A 20,294-nucleotide genomic window follows, 5' to 3' on the forward strand; every position below is an offset into this window, starting at 1 on the left:
AAAAAAAAAAAAAAAAAAAAAAAAAAAGAAAGAAAGAAAGAGAGGAAAAGAAATCCTAACTACAGGGTTTAAATAAGCACTGTTCAGCAAACTGTGACTTAGCACTAAAAAACTGACTTCCTAAGACACTGCAGTTCCCAATTCTGGTTACATATCAGAATCACCTATAAGACTTTTCTTTTTTTGAGACAGAGTTTCACTCTTGTCACCCAGGCTGGAATGCAATGGCGTGACCTTGGCTCACTGCAACCTCTGCCTCCCGAGTTCAAGCCATTTTCCTGCCTCAGCCTCCTACGTATCTGGGATTATGTAGCTGGGATTACAGGCACCCGCCACCATGCCAGCTAGTTTTCATATTTTTAGTAGAGACAGGGTTTCACCATGTTGGCCCGACCTCAGGTGATCCACCAACCTCGGCTTCCCAAAGTGCTGCAATTACAGGTGTTGAGCCACCACACCTGGCCAGACTTTTATTTTAAATACAATTATCTAAACTTCTTCATAGATCTATGAAATCAGAATATGACAAAACCAAACATACATACATATATACATACATATACATATATTTATTTTAAGTGGCATGGATAATACTGTCTTTTACTCTGGATAAGAGCCAATGATCTCTGATAATGTACATGAATACACTAGTAAACTTAGTAAACTTACTGTTCAGTGATATAAACGCAAAGTTTTTGAAGAGTTTTACCTCCATTTTGAGAAAATGCTTTTCCAAAACTTAAGCAAATGATCCTCTTAATTCTCTGCAAAAATAATTAAACTAGACCTTTTAATAGAAACCATACAAACAAGATGAAATGGGTATTTAACATTTTTTTTATGATTAAAAAACTGAGTGTATTATTAACTAGATAAGGCTCTGAATGGTTATTAATTTAATTAGTAACAGAACAGAGTGTTGTTCTGTTTTGTTTTTTAGTCAAAAAGGCAACTTACTTACTTACAAAAATCCATTAAAAACATAAAGGTTTTTTCCCTCACTTCAGGCCATTATCTTGAATGGCCAAAAAACTTATTTTATATTCAGATAGATTCTGTAAGTTTAAAAATATTGGGATAATACCTACTCAAGTCTTATTTTTCACTCTTAGTTTTTGCTTTGGACACCAGCATGAGTAAACCCAGTAATATCAGAAACAGGTAATAAAAACAAAACAATCTCTCAAATTTCCAGAATTGCAAAAACATTGCCAAAATCTGAACTAATCTTGATTTTATAATACATAAAACTGGGACTCTTGGGTAATACTTTATAATTTCTGCATTACATAATAAAATTATTGCTGAAATATTGGTATGTATCAACTAATGATGCACATATTCACTTAAAGGAAGAAAAATACTCATACTGTAGCTTTAAACCAAATACTGTTGATTACCTTCTCCACTCATAGCATCCCCCGCCATCTGCAAACTTCAGTTAATTTATATCTCATGACACATTAGTTTATGTGTGACTAATGAACAGCATACCAAGTGACAAATTAGTTTAAAAAAATAAAGTTTAGGCCGGGCGCGGTGGCTCAAGCTTGTAATCCCAGCACTTTGGGAGGCCGAGGCGGGTGGATCACGAGGTCAAGAGATCGAGACCATCCTGGTCAACATGGTGAAACCCCGTCTCTACTAAAAATACAAAAAATTAGCTGGGCATGGTGGTGCGTGCCTGTAATCCCAGCTACTCAGGAGGCTGAGGCAGGAGAATTGCCTGAACCCAGGAGGCGGAGGTTGCGGTGAGCCGAGATCGTGCCATTGCACTCCAGCCTGGGTAACAAGAACGAAACTCCGTCTCCAAAAAAAAAAAAAATAAATAAAATAAAGTTTAGACTTTCTTCTACATAACCACTACATACCTGATTTTTCATCTTGGAATTCAAATTCGGCACCAGCAGATCCCAGGAGTGATGCACCATGTTGTAACAATCTACATATATCAAATCTGTCAAAATTCAATCGATCTGTAGTAGGCGAATCTTCCATAGAACTTTCAGAAGTAGGTTCTACATGAGGTTTAAAAATATTAATTTGACCATATAGCCAAAGTGTGGAATGAAGAAAATAGCATGTCATTTCTTGGGTTGCATGGGTTACTACCACACATACACATATATATATATTTAAGAGGCGAAGTCTTGCTCTGTTGCCCAGGCTGGAAGGCAGTGGCATAATCACAGCTCACTGTATCCTAGAACTCTTGGGATCAAGGAATCCTTCTGCCTCAGCGTCCAGAGTAGCTAGGACTACAGGTGCACACAATCACATCTAACTGAATATTTATTTATTTTTGTAGAGACAAGGGTTTCATCATCTTGCCCCCGGCTGGTCTCAAACTCCTGGGCTCAAGCAATCCTCCTGCCTCAACTTCCCAAAGTACTGGAATTTACAGGCTTGAGCCATTGTACCTGGATAGTAATATTTTGAGAAAAGTAAAAGTGGAAGTAGAAAAGCTACTGTGGATTTATTTATGATCAGTTCTCGGTTATCTGTGAATCAGTTGGTGGTTCCTCTTCTACAAACCATCAGAATGTTAGTGAGTATATGTGTAACTGTCCAACCACAAATGCAAAACGTTATTTATATAAAGAAATGCATTCCCAAGTTAAAATGTGTATGTTAAATATCATGCTGTCTTCATTTACTGTTAGAGTTTGAAAATACCCAGGTAACAGCATGAGTTTATTATAGTGCTAAGTTAGAAGAGAAAAATATTCACAGAATGTATTCATGAATAAGGCTAATAAGAATCATCCCTCCCGATACCTGAGGAACAGGCTGGGCCACAAAGCGACTATGCATTGAACAGGACTCAGTTCCCATACTCTGGGTAAATATGAATCTCCTGGTAAATTACCAAAATCATATATCCATCTGAGGCCTAAAAAAATCTATAAAATGATCTGTATTCTTTCCTCAAAAAGCTATACAGTTATAAATGTTAAAATATAATTACTCACTGACTTAATTATTTGTTTAGCCGGCATCTGCATGTAATTCACCTGTAAACTAAAGTGTAACTACTTAACTTAAAAGGAATTTCTATTCGTATTTTAAGTTTTCTAGTGATGACAAGCAAACTCATTTTACTAAAAATTTAAAAGCTAGTTAAAAATTTAATCCTACTTAAAAAAAAAACTAAGTCTTTTAAAAATGGAACTAAGTCATAGCATCTTTACATACCAAAGTAAGTGGGGATAATGAGCTGAAAAGGAAAGGCTCTTTTCTAAAACAACTTATAACTTCTCTAGTCATACATTTCATTTAATGAGAGAAGACAAATTAACAAAATAACAGGTATCAGCAATATAAAGCAAAAGTTTTAGGCAAGCTAAAACTTATGATAAAAGTGTTATTATTAAAGTGAGTTGAGGCTGGGCACAGTAGTTCACGCCTGTAATCCCAGCACTTTGGGAGGCCAAGGTAAGCAGATTGCTTGAGGCCAGGAATTTGAGACCAGCCTGGCCAACAAAGTGAAACACCATCTCTGCTAAAAATACAAAAATTAGCTGGGTGTGGTGATGTGTACCTGTAATCCCAGCTACTCGGGAGGCTGAGGCACGAGAATCGCTTGAACCCAGGAGGCGGAGGCTGCAGTGAGCCAAGATTGCGCCACTGCACTCCAGCCTGGGTGACACAGCAAGACTCTGTCTCAAAAAATAAAATAAAGTCAGTTAAAAAGGGATCTAGTTGTAACATTAAATTTTGATTTAATTAAAATGTGCAACTTTCCAGCTTTTCAAAAGCATATAAATTGTAATTACAGGCAATCAGAACACATTTTTTCCACTACAAGACATCTTAAAAAAGGGCACATAAAGAACAAGTTACACTTACCACTCCAAATATCCATATATAATTGTGCTTAAATTTAGAAAATAACTACTTTATACTACTCTCCCAGCAACAAGAAAAAAAAGACTTTCAAATATTTACATTGTACTGATTTAACTTCTTTTTTTAGCAAGTCAATTACTTGAAGGGAAGTAATAACCCTTGTAAATGAAGCACACTGTAGAATTTGTAATTTAAAATATATATGAAAACATTTAGTATATCAAGTAGTTTTTTTTTTTTTTTAAGTGTGGTGAAATCACTGTATTCAGTATCATTTCTAACAAAGCTGTACCTAAATGCATGGAAATTAGGACTTTAAAATGGAAATTCTTAAAATATAAAATGTATATTATAATTACTTCTACAGTTATGTTTTTACTTAAAACTACTTTCTCCACTTAAAAGCACCTTGTCTGGTTCTTGGCACTGGATTCCACTCAGGTATATTTTTCACTATAGCTTCAACAGCTTGTCCTGCTGCAATCCGGGTATCCCAATTTGCACTCCTTAAATATATCAACACCTTAAAAATTATGAAATAAAAGTTACGTATACAGAAATATTGTTTACACAAGGTAGCCAGAAAAGAGGAATACAAATTTACTTGTTATTAATGTATAATTTAGCAGCCATACAAATATATATATAAAAACCTTAGAATTATTAAATACATTTACAAGATTCTATCATTCACAGAAAAATCACTACCATCTTAAAAAGAGGATTCAAGAAACTTGTGGCCAGGCGCTTTAGCTCATGCCTATAATCCCAGCATTTTGGGAGGCTGAGATGGGCAGATCACCTGAGGTCAAGAGTTCAAGACCAGCCTGGCTAACACAGTGAAACTCCATCTCTACAAATAATACAAAATTAGCTGGGCATGGTGGCGCACACCTGTCATCCTAGCTACTCAGGAGGCTGAGGCAGGAGAATCACTTGAACCCAGGAGGCAGAGGTTGCAGTGAGCCAAGATTGTGCCACTGCACTCCAACCTGGGCAACAAGAGCAAAACTCGGTCTCAAAAAAAAAGAGAAACTTGTAATAAAAGAATGTTTAAGTGCATTTTAAAAATAACATAGCCATTTAACATACTAAAAAGCAAAGTACATATTATTCATTAGGTCCCATTACTTAATATGAAGAATTGAAAGTTACAAAAACTCAAGTTCAGTATGGTTCTAAGATATTAGATCATTTCAGTTGGTAAATAGTGTCATGTTTAATGCCAAAAAAAAAAAAAAAAGATATAAGATCAATACACAAAATCAATTGTATTTTCACACTTAATCTGAAAATAAAATTAAGAAAACCATCCCATTTACAGTAGCATCAGAATGCAGAAAATACTTATGAATAAATTCAACAGAAGCAGTGCATGACTTGTACAATTAAAGTTACAACGCTAAAAACATTGTTGAAGCAATTAAAGATCTAAATAAATAGACACCTTGTGTTCATGGTGGATTCAAACACTTAAGATTGTTACAACAGTAATATACTCTAAATTAATCCAGCGATTCAACACAATTCCTATCGAAACCCCAACTGGGTTTTTTTGCTTTTTTTTTTTTTTGCAGAAATGAACAAACTGATCCTAAAATGTATATGGAAATGCAAAGGACTCAGAATTACCAAAACGATCTTGAAAAAAAATAAATTTAGTACACTCACACTTCTTTTTATTTTTTAGAAACAGGGTCTCTACGTTACCCAGGCTGAAATGCAGTGTCTTACTCACAGGTGCAATCATAGCACACTGCAGCCTCAAACTCCTGGCCTCAGCAATGCTGACTGAGTCTCTTGAGTCGCTGTGCCTACAGGCATGTGCTACCACACTTGGCAATATACACTTCTTGACTTTAAAACTTTCTACAAAGCAACAGTAATATAGACAGTGTGGTACTGGCAAAATGACAGACAAACAAATCAGTGGAACAGAATTAAGAGTTCATAAATAACCTATGTGTCTATGGTCAACTGATTTTCAACAAGGGTGTTGACAATTCAATAGAGAAATAATAGTCTTTTCAACAAATGGTGGTAGCATAACTGGAAAGCCACATGTAAAATGATGTTGAACATTTACCTAATAACATATATAAAAATTAGCTAAAACACTGACAACAGAACCCATAAATAGGAGCTAAAACTATAAAACTCTTAAATGAGAACTTAGGGATAAATCTTTGTCACCTTGGATTAGGGAATGGTTTCTTAGATATGACACCAAAAGAGGAAGTGATGTTCAAGAAAGTAAAAAAGCTCATAGAATAGTATATTTCCAAATCATACACCTAATTCCTAATCATATACCTTCGTATAGTTCGGATACCTTGTATATGAAGAACTATCCTATATGAAGACCTTTTACAACTCATAAAATGACAACCCAATTTTTAAATGGGCAAGGGATCTGAGCAAACATTTCTCCAAAGAAGACATACAAATATATTGCTTCTCTGCTTTCTGGCTAAGATCAAGATATACAAAATGAAAACTAAATACATATGCCTGATCATTAGTCATCAGGGAACTGCAAATCCAAACCCCTTCACATCCAGTTGGATGGCTACAATCAAAAAGTCAGTTAAGAAGTATTAACAAGGATGTGGACAAATCTGAGTTCCATACACTACTGTTGAAAATGTAAATGGTGGAACCATTTTGGAAAATAGTTTGGCAGGTCCTCATACAGTTACCACGTGGTATAGTAATTCTACTCCCAGGTATATATATACTCTGGAGAATGAAAACAAACATCCAAAATTTTGTACACAAATTTTCATAGCAGCATGTTTCATAATACAGTATCCAAAAAGTGAAAACAATCCAGATATTCATCCAGATATTCATCAACTGAAAAATGAGTAAGACGTACCCATGTACGTTCCACACAATGGAATATTATTTGGCAATAGAAATGAAGATACATGCTACAATATAAAAACATTAATTTGAGCAAAAGAAACAAATCAATCACAATAGATTACACACTCATTTTACATAAAATGTTCAGGCAAGGCAAATCTTCCTACAAAGTTAGTTTAGTGGTTGTCGAGGATCTGGGCATGAGTGAAGGAGTAATGAAGAGCGACTGCTGGTAGGTATGAGGTTTTTTTGTGGTGATGTTTTAAAATTAGAGTATGGTGATGGCTGCTATACACAATGGTAATATACTAAATACCACTAAATTGAAACTTATGGTAAATAAATTATATTTCAATAAAGCTGTTTAAGAAACAAAACCAAAGGGCAACAGAAAAACACTGAGAGCAGAAAAAAGAGGAAAGAAGGTGAGATAGTGCTAAAGACAAACTTTGCCTCTTTGGTAATGATTTGATGATGGTAGCCAATATGCTGAGGTCTGAGTTAAGAAGACCAGAACTCACTTGGAAGGCTGGAAAACTTTTCTCAGTTCAGCAGAGATTAGGCCTGTTCATTGTTTCCAGTTTCAGGTCATTCAGTCCTCCATTTCTTCCCTTGGGCTGAGGAGAAGAAATGTGTTGCCTCTCTCTGTCTCCACCTTACACACAAATACTGCCTAATATGCATCCTTCTTCATTCTAAGAATGTGGAGACTGTAGGTATCAAATCACTGTCTCTCCATCTACATCCTAGTTAGAAAGTTCTGATAATATTTAAGCAGGTATTTTGTTGGAAAGAGAGTCATTGTTAGTCCTTGGGATAGCAACTACACAGTACAGATCTGTGTATGTTGAGAAAGGGCTTAGAACTCCCACTCATACACATCAGAGATGGACAGATGGGAATGAAATAAGGGGATCAGACTGAAAGGAGAGCGATATCCTGGGGCTCCCAATATCTGGGCAATCATATTGCTCCCCTACCATATCCTCTATCTACCTCCCCAACTCCCTTCCTCCTACACAAAGCACTCCTGCTTTACTTTGCATGTCAGGAAATTAAATGTGTAGAATTTGCCACTTACTACCATATACACACACTTTAATAAGCACACAGAGTTCAGTAAAAATGCAGCAATTGCTTAAGGGAAGAAAATGGACTAGAATTATGAAAACACTGATCCACCAAAGTAGAAGGCCTTCATTTTCAAACAGCTGAATAACTAATAAGACTCTAACTTCTCGTGTATTTCAATCATTGCCCATGAGTACTCATCCATTTGAAGACTACTAACTATGATATAATTCTTAGCCATTAAGAACAAGTTAGACCACAAACAAACCAGATTAACAACTTAGTTCATTACCAAATTGGGACAGATTCAAATTGTGTCACAGGTGAAAGGATCTATACTCAAATCCCTTAAACTACTAAACTTGAATTAAAAAAAAAAAAAAGTTTAAGTCTTGTGACCAGGAAAAAAAAGGGGGGGCAAAAACGTTTAAAAAATAAGATGATGTTTACCTTTATTTTTGTGTTCCTATCCATGGATAAGTCTCTACAATTGTATTATGCTAAAAGAAAAAAAAAGTTCTTACTTTAGACAGAAGATTATTTAGTTCATGGGGATGAAGCTTCACTACTTCTCCGAGTTGCTGTGCAGCAGCTTTTCTTGTAACTGGAGTAGTGCCAGTATCCAGTAAAATAAAAAGGCGATCAAGCCTAAAATAACAAAAATACAATGGTTATTCTGAAATGTTTTTCCTAATATGTATAAGTTTGAGTCAATAAATGTATCGAGCAGAAGCTATGAATGAAGACCCACACTAACATGGATGAGCCAGAAGGACATTAAGTGAAATAAGCCAGGCACAGAAAAATAAATACTGCATATTCTCATTCATATATGGAAGCTATAAAGTTGATCTCATAGAAGTGAAGAGCAGAACAGTGGTTACTAGCAGCTGGAAAGGGTAGGAGGAGGTAGGGGAGACAGGGAAAGGCTAGTTAACCTATTTACAGCTAAATGGAAGGAACAAGTTCTAGTGTTCTGTGGCACTGTAGGGTGACTAAAGTTAACAACAATTTACTGTATATTTTCAAACGGTTAAGAAGAGAGGCATTTTGAATGTTTCCAACACAAAGAAATGATAAATGTTTGAGGTGAATAATATGCTATTTACCTTGATTTGATCATTATATTGTATATGTGTATGAAAATATCACAATGCACCCCCATAATAATGTACAATTATGCGTCAACTAAAATAATACTTTTTTAAAAATTGCAAAAATAAAAAGTGACCTATGCCGGGACAACAAGAGATACCTAATCTCTACTCTGGCTATTGGGGTTGAGGGGAGCAGGTAAGGTAAGTACAGTAAGATATTTGGCAGAAAAAAAGAATAAAGTGCTTTGAGATTGTGAAAGAAAAAAAGAAAATATTATATCCCCAACTATGTAATACTGAAAAGGCTTCATGAAATAAATGGTATATGAGATGGATCTTGGTGGTAGAAAAGGACTTTAACACTGGTGGAGATTAGGTGGTGAAAGGGTAAGGAGAAGAAATACCAGGAAGAAGGAAAACAAGAACACAACAGTAAGAGAAGGGAAAGTATATTTACGGAAATGAACACAGCTTGGTTGTAATTCAGGGTACACTTAAGAGAGGAGTGGCAGATACAGCTACAGAAGTAGCTGGAATCCTACTGTGGAGACCTTTGAATGTACTTGCAACCATGAAGGTCTTGGGTCAAGAAAGTAATGGAACTGGAGCTATGCTTTAGGAAGATTAATCTGGCAGCAGTGTGATACATGAAATAAAATGGAAGGAAACTCAGCTGGGTGTGGTGGCTCACACCTGTAATCCGAGCACTTTGGGAGGCTGAGGTGGGAGGATCACTTGAGGTCAAGAATTTGAGACCAGCCTGGCCAACATGGTGAAACCCTGTCTCCACTAAAAATACAAAAATCACCCAGGTGTGGCGGCATCCACCTGTAGTCCCAGCTGCCAGGGAGGCTGAGGCATGAGAATTGCTTCTGAACCTGCAAAGCAGAGGTTGTAGTGACCTGAGATTGCACCACTGCACTCCAGTTTGGGTGACAAAGTGAGACTCTGTCTTAAAAATCAATCAATCAAAATAGATTAAAGTCTTAAATTTAAGAACTCAAACTATGAAGCTAGTGACACAAAGAGAGTAATAAAACAGTTAATTTCTAAAGACATGCCAAAATTAATTTACTTTATACATATACATACAGTGTGCATAGACATATCCCATTTTTTGACACATTTCTCCTTCCTCATTCAAGGCTATCTAAACATTTGCCTTTACCCATTCCTTGTTTCTGCTATAGGATTGGTGAACAGCGAATCAGACAGATAGTAGAACAAAAAAAAAAAAAAAAAAAGGAAAAAAAAATGGTTTCTTGACCTTCTTTTGTCTTGATACCATCCCCCTTCCATCCTCATTCAATTATCCTTTCTCCAATATCTCAAATCAGTGTTCCTAATCCATTCCCTTCTTCCAATATGCAGAGCTCTCTCTCTACTGAAAAAAGAAACTGCTTGATCTCCGTTCTCTAGAACACTTTCTTTTTATTGCCGAGCATCTTGAACAAGCGTTTACAATAACATTTCCTCATCAAATACAATTTAATCCACATAAATGAAGGTTTCATCTTTTTATACTGAAATATAATACCAGAAGGTTACCAATGAATTTTTAGGCTCCAAATCCAATAGTTTTATTATAAGGCCAATTTTTCTTGACTCTTCTTTGACATTTGCGACCAGCTAGCACCACATTCTTAAAATACTTTCCTTCCTAAGTTGCACATTATATCACCCTGTTCTCCAAACTTCTTTCCTTAGTTCTCCTATTCTTATTACTCTTAATATTAATATTGGGAGAATACAGATTTTCAATCCTTGGCTGCTCAACTCTCATCAGTTTCTCCCTGAGGAAACTGAATACCGTTATGTGTTTTAATTATATCCAGAACAAATATTCCCCGAATCTAGGCCATCTGAGAGTGCCAATGCCACACACCCAGTGGCCTTGTCATCCTGTTGCCAGATTAACTTCCTAAAGCACCCTCCCCTCTTACTAAATCACTACCTTACTCTAAAACTTTCAATGGCTCACACTTACCTACCAGATAGTAATCCAAAACAAAGTGTATCTCCCAAATGTGGATACTTTTGGTTTCCACAATTTTGCCTATGCTGTTTCCTCCACTCAGAATGTTTCTCATATCCCTCCAAGCTAGGGTTACAGTGGCTCACTCCTCCTCGAGGGGGTGGTTTCCTGGCCAGTTTCTGCCAGATCCCCAGACTGGTTACCAGTTGGGGTTGTGGTGGGTACATGCTCTGCCTCACTGCAACAGCAGGCAGATGTGCAGATATAATGGCCCCAGGTGTGTGACTGGGAAATGTCGGGGGAAGGAACAGCTGAGAATATGGGTTATATCATCTGGAGTTTAACCAGATGCACTGTTAGAGGTAAGCTTCGAGTATGCCTGAGCTTGCTTCTCTATAATAGAATAAAATGTGCTATAGCAAAAAAACAAAATATTTTCTCTTTGTTCAACTTTTCAGCTAGCTCCCATCCATCAAGATTCAGCTGAAGTCCTTCACCTTCTTGAAACCATTTCAAACTATTATGCATTACAAATTACTTCCTTTTCTGAAACCCACATGAATTCTCATCTTGAACAACCACTTTTTATTACATTTTTTGTGGCATCTCTTACATTAATTTGTCACATCATGTCTAATTTTCTTCATTAGGCTTCATCTCCTTCAATCATTCTTCTTGTCTAGCACAACACTTTGCACAGTATTCACATATTTGTTATGTGGTTGATATTTACTGTAACTAAAACTACAGTTAAGCAAAAGTTCAAGTTTCTTGGGGGCAAGTTTAAGAACCAATTTTAAGGAAAGAAAAAGTATGTTATATTGCCTTTTTTTTTTCCTGCTTCCTTTGAGAGACATCCTTAATCTGGGACAGCAGTATTATATAAAAAACAAGTTGGTATGGTAATGTTTCAGCAAGTGAAAAGATCAGCACAGCAGTACTTGAGCATTCTGAAGAAGGCAGTTATACCTGTCCCAAATAGCAAGCTGAAAAATGCCATGCAGCAGGCACTGTATTCCTTCAATAATTTCCATTCTGCCTCAACTTTCCTTTGGTCCCATTACCCAGCTTCATTTAGAACTCCTGCCCAAAGACTCCTCTCTAACGTAATGCTAATCCTGTCCCACAGCCACACAGTCCCTCTTGCCTCTCCTTTTTGCAGAGCCTTTTATTCCAATGCCATGTAGTGTCACCTCTGCTCTCCCACCAGCCAAATGCCCTGAGAGTAGCAGATCAGCTCATTGTCTCATTCATTCCAAGCCTGTTTATCCTCACTTCTTCCACCTTGGATGGTAACCAAAATTGCCTCCCTGAATAGAAGAATGGGGATAGAAAAATGGTTCCTTGGTTCTCTTGACTTAAAGCCCCTTTCCTAGTTCTCCATTCCTCTTTCCAGGACAGCAGATTGGATACCACACAAAGGGAAGAACAAACAGATGAGCAGACAAGGATGTGACAAGGGGGCAGTCTCATCTGTTATCTCAGGGTAGCCAGCTATGAGGCAAGAAAAAATGACATTCTTCATTCTCTGATGGATAGACAGACAGATGGAAGAGACAAAAGTAACAGATGTCAAGTTGCAAGTAAGGTACCAAAGACTATAGAAGAATAACTTAAGTAAAACATAAGAAAATTATATTTTACAATACCCACTGGTTATAAATTTATTGAGAATAAGAAGTCTGGCCCATTTTCAATCTGTATGTCAATTCCAAGAAATCACTAAACAAGACATGATTCATGTAACCTGTGATTTCAGGCAACTTGTCTAAACAGTGCCTAGAAAAAGGAAAAAGTACATGGAAGTTTGTAGAGGTTATGCTTGCAGTTGCAATCTAACCCCTCTCCTCTCCAGATGTTTGCATTATGTTAATTCGTAACAGTAAAGCCACAAAAATAGAAAGAAATGTCATGCATTTTGAACAATAAAACATGTCCTAGATTACTACTTCATAGTTAATAAACAAATACTTGCTGCATTTCCACTTTAAAACATCTGGGGATGGAGAAAACCTCACCGGTATTTTTAAAATAAATTTAACCTCTCTGCTAAATTGGGGAAGGTCAACTAACAGAATACATCACAAAGATGGTTCTGTGGCCTTAACTAAAAAAGCATGATCAGTCAAGAGTATTCATTTTGTTATATTTTTTTTAATATGTAGCAAAAGTACAGTAAAATTTTAAATATAGATGATTTGAATTTTCACTTTTCTGTGTTACTCAGAAAATAAGAAAAGAGAATAATGGCAATAACTTAGTACAGTGCACAGTGTGTACTCTCTACTATGTCTCACATATTATCATTAAGGGATAAAGTTATGGTCAAAAGAAACAACTTTCAACAAATTCTCTAGATTAGCGTTTTTAAACATATACTTTCTAGGTCATGTTATGGGTAATTTGAAATTATGTTAATGTTATGTTCTTTTAAACATAAAGATATCACACAGAACACTAAGAATCAATGTGAAGATGTGAAACCACACCAAAGCCAGGTGTAAGGGTAGGTGCACGCTAGATAAGTAAACTCACTCTACACCAGACCATAAACTCCATGAGAATGAAGAGTACACTTTTTTTCTCAGCTATACCTCTAGCACCTATAACAGAAAGCACTCAGTAAATATTGGTTAAATGAATGAAAAATGGTGAAAATGTTCAACCAAGTTATGCTATTTCCTTCAAGACATTTTTTTTCTACTCTCCATCGCTGATTGAACAACCTATAGCCTCTTGCATGACTTTATCTTAAAGACAAAACATACTAATCTAGGTTCTTTAGAAGTATGTGTGATTTTAATATGTATTTATATGTAAACTTCATAATACATTCTAAAGTGTATTTTAAATGGTTAAAATAGTCTATTTTTTGTTATGTGTGTGTCACTACAATTTAAAAAAATTAAAAAAAAAATACTTTAAACAAGTACTTTGAGAAATAAACCAAAGAAATGGGGAGGAATTTACCATAAGGATTGAAATGGAAAAGCTCTGATAATGCCTCTTGTACTTGTTTCTGGTTTCTTTAGCTCTAAATTTTTTTAAGTATGAGATAATTGATAAATTATAATTTATAATAGTTCCTTCTATCATCTTATAATGGATTGAAATTAACAGTAAGGGCCAGGCAAGGTGGTTCATGCTTGTAATCCCAGCATTTAGGAGACCAATGTGGGAGGAATGCTTAAGGCAGGAGTTTGAGACCACCCTGGCCAACACTGCGAGATCCCATCTCTATTTAAAATATATATATATATATATATATTAAAAATAAATTAACAGTAAGAGAGGAACAGGCCTAGCAAACCTGTGTTGTCCTTTATTGATAATTAAGGTAATTTTTTTATATTAATGCTTTCCTGTCCAAAGAAAGGATCCACTGAACATCCCCTACATCAAGAAACTACCCTTTGACAGAATAGTCCTGTTGAAACAATGTTGCACTGAAGTATCAATAGTGTAAAGAGAAAATTAACAAAATTAAGCACAGTTCTGCTTATATGTAGCAATTTGTTTCTTCCATAAGAGGATGTGTTTTTGTTTTTTCTGAATCCTTTCTGAATACTGTAACATTTTCAAATGCAAAGATATGTGAGAGATCTATGGTATGGCTTTTAAAATAGTCATATCACAAGTACTGTCTAGACATTTTAGACTTGACCTTTAGAGCATAGATCGCTGAGGGAAAACTCTCTATTTTTGAAACTTTCTCTAAATGATTAAGAAAAAACTATGTTCCTGTTAATTAGCCAATGTGCAATAATCAATTCCATTAATTGTGGCATAAACAGGCTAACGCAGCAAAACAAGCTGTTTAAAAAATTTTATTAAGTTATGGTTCCCAGCAGAGCTACAGATTCCCCACCAATGAATAAACCTAAACCAGGCACAGTGGCTCATGCCTTTAATCCCAGTGCTTTGGTGGCAGCAAAGGTACTGGACTGCTGGAGTCCAGGAGTTTGCAATCAGCCTGGACAACATAATGAAACCCCATTTCTACAAAAAATACAAAAAAATTAGCCAGGCAAGGTGGTGTGCATCTCAGGTCCTAGCAACTGGGGAGGCTGAGGTGGGAGGATCACTTGAGCCGGTGATTGTGCCACTGAACTCCAGCCTTCCAGACCGGGTGACATAGTGAGGCCCTGTCTCCAAAACAAACAAACAACAACAAAACAGAATATGCCTAAGAAATCCATCTGAAGTTGCTTTTACTGGTGGTGGCAAAACCCCAACTAAGTAACAGATGATACTGAGAAAAAGACTCATAAAACAAAATAATGGTATTCAAAGATATAACAATTATGATTTAAATTGTTCACAAGAAACACTGAAAGCCTCTAACATATACTAATTTGTTTTTTGCTGAGGTTGACTTTGTGGAAGCAAGTCAAGTAGCTAGTGAATGACTAGCTGACTTTCCAGCATCTGTATCTTAAGGGCAACATTGTTCTCTACTCCTACAATTGTATTTTGGGTCTTTTGCTAGGGGTCTAAAAGAGTCATACATTTTCCAGTGATATTTCACTGCATTTTACAGAGAACTGTAAATGCTATGATTGTATTTGCAATTTTACAGGGTAACAAAGTTTTTTTTGCAAGATTTAACTCACCTACATATCAAGAGTTGGCCAGGGACTTCATAATCTGCCATATTCTTACAATTCAAAGTAGAGTAAAACCAAGCATATTAAGCAGGGTCTAAAAAATCTGACCACACAAAATACATCATATCCAATTTGCATTATAAATGGCCATGCTATCACAGAATTTACTATATTACAAACTTTAAAAAATTAAAATTTCCTTCCTGTGGGAGATAACTTTAAAAAGAAAAAATATTATTTTTAAAATTAGAGAATGGCCAATATTCAAACCTATAGTGAAAGTTTTCCTTCATGTGAAAATAAAAGGTAGTTAAACTCAAAAGCACTCACTGAAAAACACTGGAAATACAAATTACAGTAAAATCATGAAAGATATTAAAGCAAGAAGCAAAATCACTTATTCATTTTTTTAAAATGTACTGACACCCACTAGAAGCCAGGCATTTGGAGGATGGAAAAATCAAAGACACATTTCCTTCTTTCACAGAGTTTATGTTAATCCAGCAAAAGAACAATTAATCAATTACAAATATAAATATTATGACTGACCGGGGTATGTATTGGTGCAAATAGCTCAGATGAAGTAAAACCAGAGAAGACTTCCTGAACAAAGTGATATGTATGCTTAGATAAAAAAACTAAGGTAAGAACTAGCTGTGCTGGGCTAAGAAGTGTTCCAAAGATGAAGAGTAGGGGGTAAGAAAATGAATTCTGGGGAGGGTGGAGGATAGGAGAGACAAAGTGAAGGGTAAGTCCAAGGAACTTGACACAAGATGAAACTAAAAAGGTGACACAGGAACCAGATCACAAAGGATCTAGTAAAATGTTTGTTTGGGAATGTGGACTTTATCCTAAGGCAATAGGAAACAACTAAAGCGTACTAATCAGAAAAATGACCATGTTCATGTTCAAATTTGCAAATTAGTAAATAATATGGCTGAAGTAAAGAACAGATTGGAACGAGATGCCATGGAAGGCAGAAAAAGGAGAGAAGTTTCTGTCTTGGACTAAAAATGTCTAGTCCAAATACCAAATACATTGATACATAAACTTAATATGAGATTTATCAGGTGATACAATTTTTAAGGCCATGAGTACTTCCTTTCCTAGGGTTGACTATTTTCAAAACATTAGACGTAGCTTTATAGTGACAAAAGGGAAGTGTCTCTATAAAGGTGTCTTGGACTAAAGATGGTGGCATGTTCTAGGATTGTGGTCACTGGTACAGGAAGAAAAAAGATCAGCTGGAGAAAGACTAGAAAGGTAGAATAAACAGGATTGGATTTGGTAGCTGGCTGGACATGGTGACAGGGAGGAAAAGGGAAGTCAAAGAATATTCTCAAATTTCTTTCCTTTTTTTTTTTTTTTGAGACAGAGTCTTACTCTGTCACCTACGCTGGAGTGCAGTAGTGGCAGGATCTTGGCTCACTGCAACCTCCACCTCCGGGTTTCAAGTGATTCTCCTGCCTCAGCCTCCCTCAGCCTGGGGCAGAGTATAATCCCAAACTGGATTACAGGCGTGAGCCACCGCGCCCAGTCTCAAATTTCTTGATGAGGCAATAATGGTACTAATTTACTATTTCCCATCTGTTGGAAATTCTGTTGGAAATGTCCCCAAAATATTATAGTTTATCTTCAGTTATGCATATGAAATAAACAGTGCAAAAAGTATTTTGGATTTGATTTTGCCAGATGATTTTTATCTCCTGGACTATTTTCCACCTATTTTACACAAAATAGTATTAAAATGAGTCTGCATTCCACAATCATACACCAACAGGAGAGAAAGGAAGTTTCATTAGCACAGAACTGTGCTTCATGCATGGAGAAGGCCAGCTTGAAACTAAAATTTGCCATTCAAAGAAATCCACAGATGAAAAAGTCAAGAATTGACACTGCCCCCAAAACACACAAAGTGTCTCAAAATGTTTTCCTTGGGCTTATTAGTAAGCCCAAGGAAACTAAGCACAGAAATAGCTCTTTCATAAAAACATGACAGGCTTTTAAAAAAGTGAACAAGGAAAAAAAAATCTACAGAAAAGGATGCTACTCTTTGAAACACAATATTCAGAAGAAAAGACAGTGCCTTCAAAACCCACTCAGTCATTCAGAAATATTAGGTGTTCTAAAATTCTGTAAAGAGATTAGTGTTACACGATGATTAGGTTCTTTTTAAACACTTTAATTTTGTCTTTATAAAGCTATATCCAATCCTGTGAAAATACACAGTTTGCTCTAAGAAAGTACTCATCTCCTTAAACACTGTATTACATGATAAATGTTGTATTAAGTTTATATATCAATGCATTTACAATGTATATATTCATGTATTTATACGGGAGGTAACAAATTAGAAGATATGGCCTGGCTTGGTGGCAATCCTAGCACTTCAGGAGGCAGAGGTGGGTGGATCATAAGGTCAGGAGTTTGAGACCAGCCTGGCCAACATGGTGAAACCCAATCTCTACTAAAAATACAAAAACAAAACAAAACAAAAAACCAAAAATTAGCTGGATATGGTGGTGGTCACCTATAATCCCAGCTACTAGGGAGGCTGAGGCAGGAGAATCACTTGAACCTGGGAGGTGGAGGTTGCAGTGAGCTGAGATTGTGCCACTGCACTCCAGCCTGGGTGACAGAGCTAGATTCCGTCTCAAATAAATAGATAAATAAATAAATAAATAAGAAAATATACCTTTCTATGTATACCTTTCTATATCTGCAAAAATGTAAAATGTCACTTGTATTCTCTTAAGGCAGTTTTATTAAAAAAAAATAATTTCCTCACATCAAATAGATTAATCTCTAAAATAAAAATCAGATGCCCCATACTACAGGTACCTAGCAACCCCCTTCACCCAACTCTCATGGGCTTCTCCCACACAGTTTTATCAGTCATCTAGGGGGTCTGTAAGGAATGGGTTATCCTTTCCCTTGCAAAACAGATAAAACTTGCGCACTTAATATGCTCAAAGAATGTGATCAGTTAATTATAAAAAATGAATGAAAACTATTTGTTTTCATCATTTATTCCTTCAGTCTATGTGATAGAAGAATCCAATTCTCATTAAGTTACCGTATCAACTCTAAAGAACTTGGTGAATCCACCCCATCACCATCACTGAGGAACTATCCCTTAATTACATGTACATAGGGCCACTAAAATCCGCTTACAAAAGTTTTCCAACCATTCTATCACACTGGAAGAAGAATGTTTCTCCTATAGCTATACAAATAAATGTCTTATTAGTTTTTCTATAGTTGTCCTGGGCTTTCCGGTTGACAGGCGGTATTTCCAAAGAATACAAGATTTGTGATTTATCTTTCACTCCTTAGCTAAGGAAGATGATGCTAATACGATAATTTGCTTAAGGTTACAACGCTGACGTTGGAATATTTACTGACAAAAGGAGAAATTATACTTAATTTAAAAAAATACCTCAGGAAAGAACATGCCGCTAAAAAGTAAATTCAAATTGTTAACATAATTAGACGGTCTCTTAGATAACAGTAATTCAGGTTTCCCCTCAATCGACAGTAACTACCAAGTTTTCCCATGAAATGGAGGTTAGGGACCAGCCTTAGAATACAGAGAAAGATGAGACTTACTCTCCCAGAACCGAAAGAGGGAAGAGAAACCAGAGAACAGAAACATGGTGAGGAGAGAAAAACCAGCTCTAACGTGCCAAGGGGCTATTTAACAAGAAAAAGGGCATTCTTGAGACGATTTACCCAGGGGTAACCCGAGCCCAAACCCCCGCCGACCACCGGGCGAACTCCGAAGTCTACTGAAGAAAGCGCCGGAGCCCAGTGACAATGAGAACCGCTCCTCTCTACGAGTGAGGGCGCTGAGAGGAGACCGTGCCTTGCCTGAGCGGCCTTCCCGTTCGCTCGTCAGGGGCAAGACCCACCTGGAGACCGCCATGGCCGGGCGCCGGCGGTTCGGAGCTCCCTGCGACCTACGCGCCGCGCAGCTGAGGCGCTAGTTTCCAGTGAGCGGAGCGGTGAAGGTCCAGGCCGCGGAGCACAAGGGAGCGGCCGCTGCGGCGCGGGGAGTTCCAGCTCAGGCCCTCGGGCATCTGCCCTGCCGCCTACCCGCGCTCGTCCCCGCAGCAGCCAGGGAGCAGGGGTCCAAGACCGTGGCGGAGGCGGCAGTCCTCCGGCCCGCACGACTTCAAACCGGGTACCCCAAGCTCCGGTCTTTGCTGACGCAGGCGTCGGCACGCAGAACTGAGCGTCAGAGCGCCGGACGTGACGTAAGCTCACCGCCAGGGGCTCCGCTCTGCGTGAGCGCTTTCAGTTTGGTGACACGCGCCTAAATAAAAGCGCTTTGTACTGATGGAGAGGATCTCCACTCTTAAAAGTAGGGAAGTAGGTGAAATAAGGGTCCCTTTATTTGACAGAAAAGGAAAAAGCCGATTTAGCCAAACTCCTGGGACTTTAAAACCTTGATTTCTAATTCCATACCAACCAGTCTCCTTCCCACCAAACTGCTTCTAGGGAAGCAAGCTCAGGAGGCCCTTAATTAAGATGCTCTTGTTCAGGTGATGAAGCCAGTGGGCGGAGTGAACGAAAGAAAACTTTGCTATGACGCTGAAGAAATGGCTTAGATGTTTGCCATTATTTGCCAGAAGTTCTGCATAGGTACTGGAGAGAAGGTCTTCTGACCAACGACTTTCCCAAGTTGGATTTCTCAATTGTTTATGTTGTTCATACTATTATTTTCTCAGCCAGATTTCAAAACTCACATTCTTAAATTTTTGTTCTTTTTTGGGGGCTTATCTGGCTTTTCAATAGTTTTAAGTTCATTAGACTTTTAAACGCTTC

General features: G+C 37.1%; 1 protein-coding gene across 4 annotated transcripts in view; it reads right to left on the reverse strand.

The window, feature by feature from the left end:
* BTAF1 (B-TFIID TATA-box binding protein associated factor 1) overlaps positions 1 to 19,695 on the reverse strand; it is a 99,575-nt gene extending 79,880 nt beyond the window's left edge. For 3 of the 4 annotated variants that reach the window (XM_032245545.1, XM_032245547.1, XM_032245546.1), the window contains exons 1-4: positions 19,379 to 19,695; positions 8,313 to 8,436; positions 4,258 to 4,372; positions 1,872 to 2,018 (exon numbers count right to left, since the gene is read on the reverse strand). In XM_032245545.1, coding sequence (XP_032101436.1) covers positions 1,872 to 2,018; positions 4,258 to 4,372; positions 8,313 to 8,436; positions 19,379 to 19,392 — 400 coding nt within the window. In that variant the 5' untranslated portion in view covers positions 19,393 to 19,695. The remainder of the gene's footprint in view (positions 1 to 1,871; positions 2,019 to 4,257; positions 4,373 to 8,312; positions 8,437 to 19,378) is intronic. The other variant, XM_032245548.1, reaches the window with a different exon arrangement.
* Between the last annotated feature and the right edge of the window lie 599 nt (positions 19,696 to 20,294).

Source organism: Sapajus apella, unplaced genomic scaffold, assembly GCF_009761245.1.
Source record: "Sapajus apella isolate SASKATOON/1434 unplaced genomic scaffold, GSC_monkey_1.0 scaffold58, whole genome shotgun sequence".
Classification (NCBI taxonomy): domain Eukaryota; kingdom Metazoa; phylum Chordata; class Mammalia; order Primates; family Cebidae; genus Sapajus; species Sapajus apella.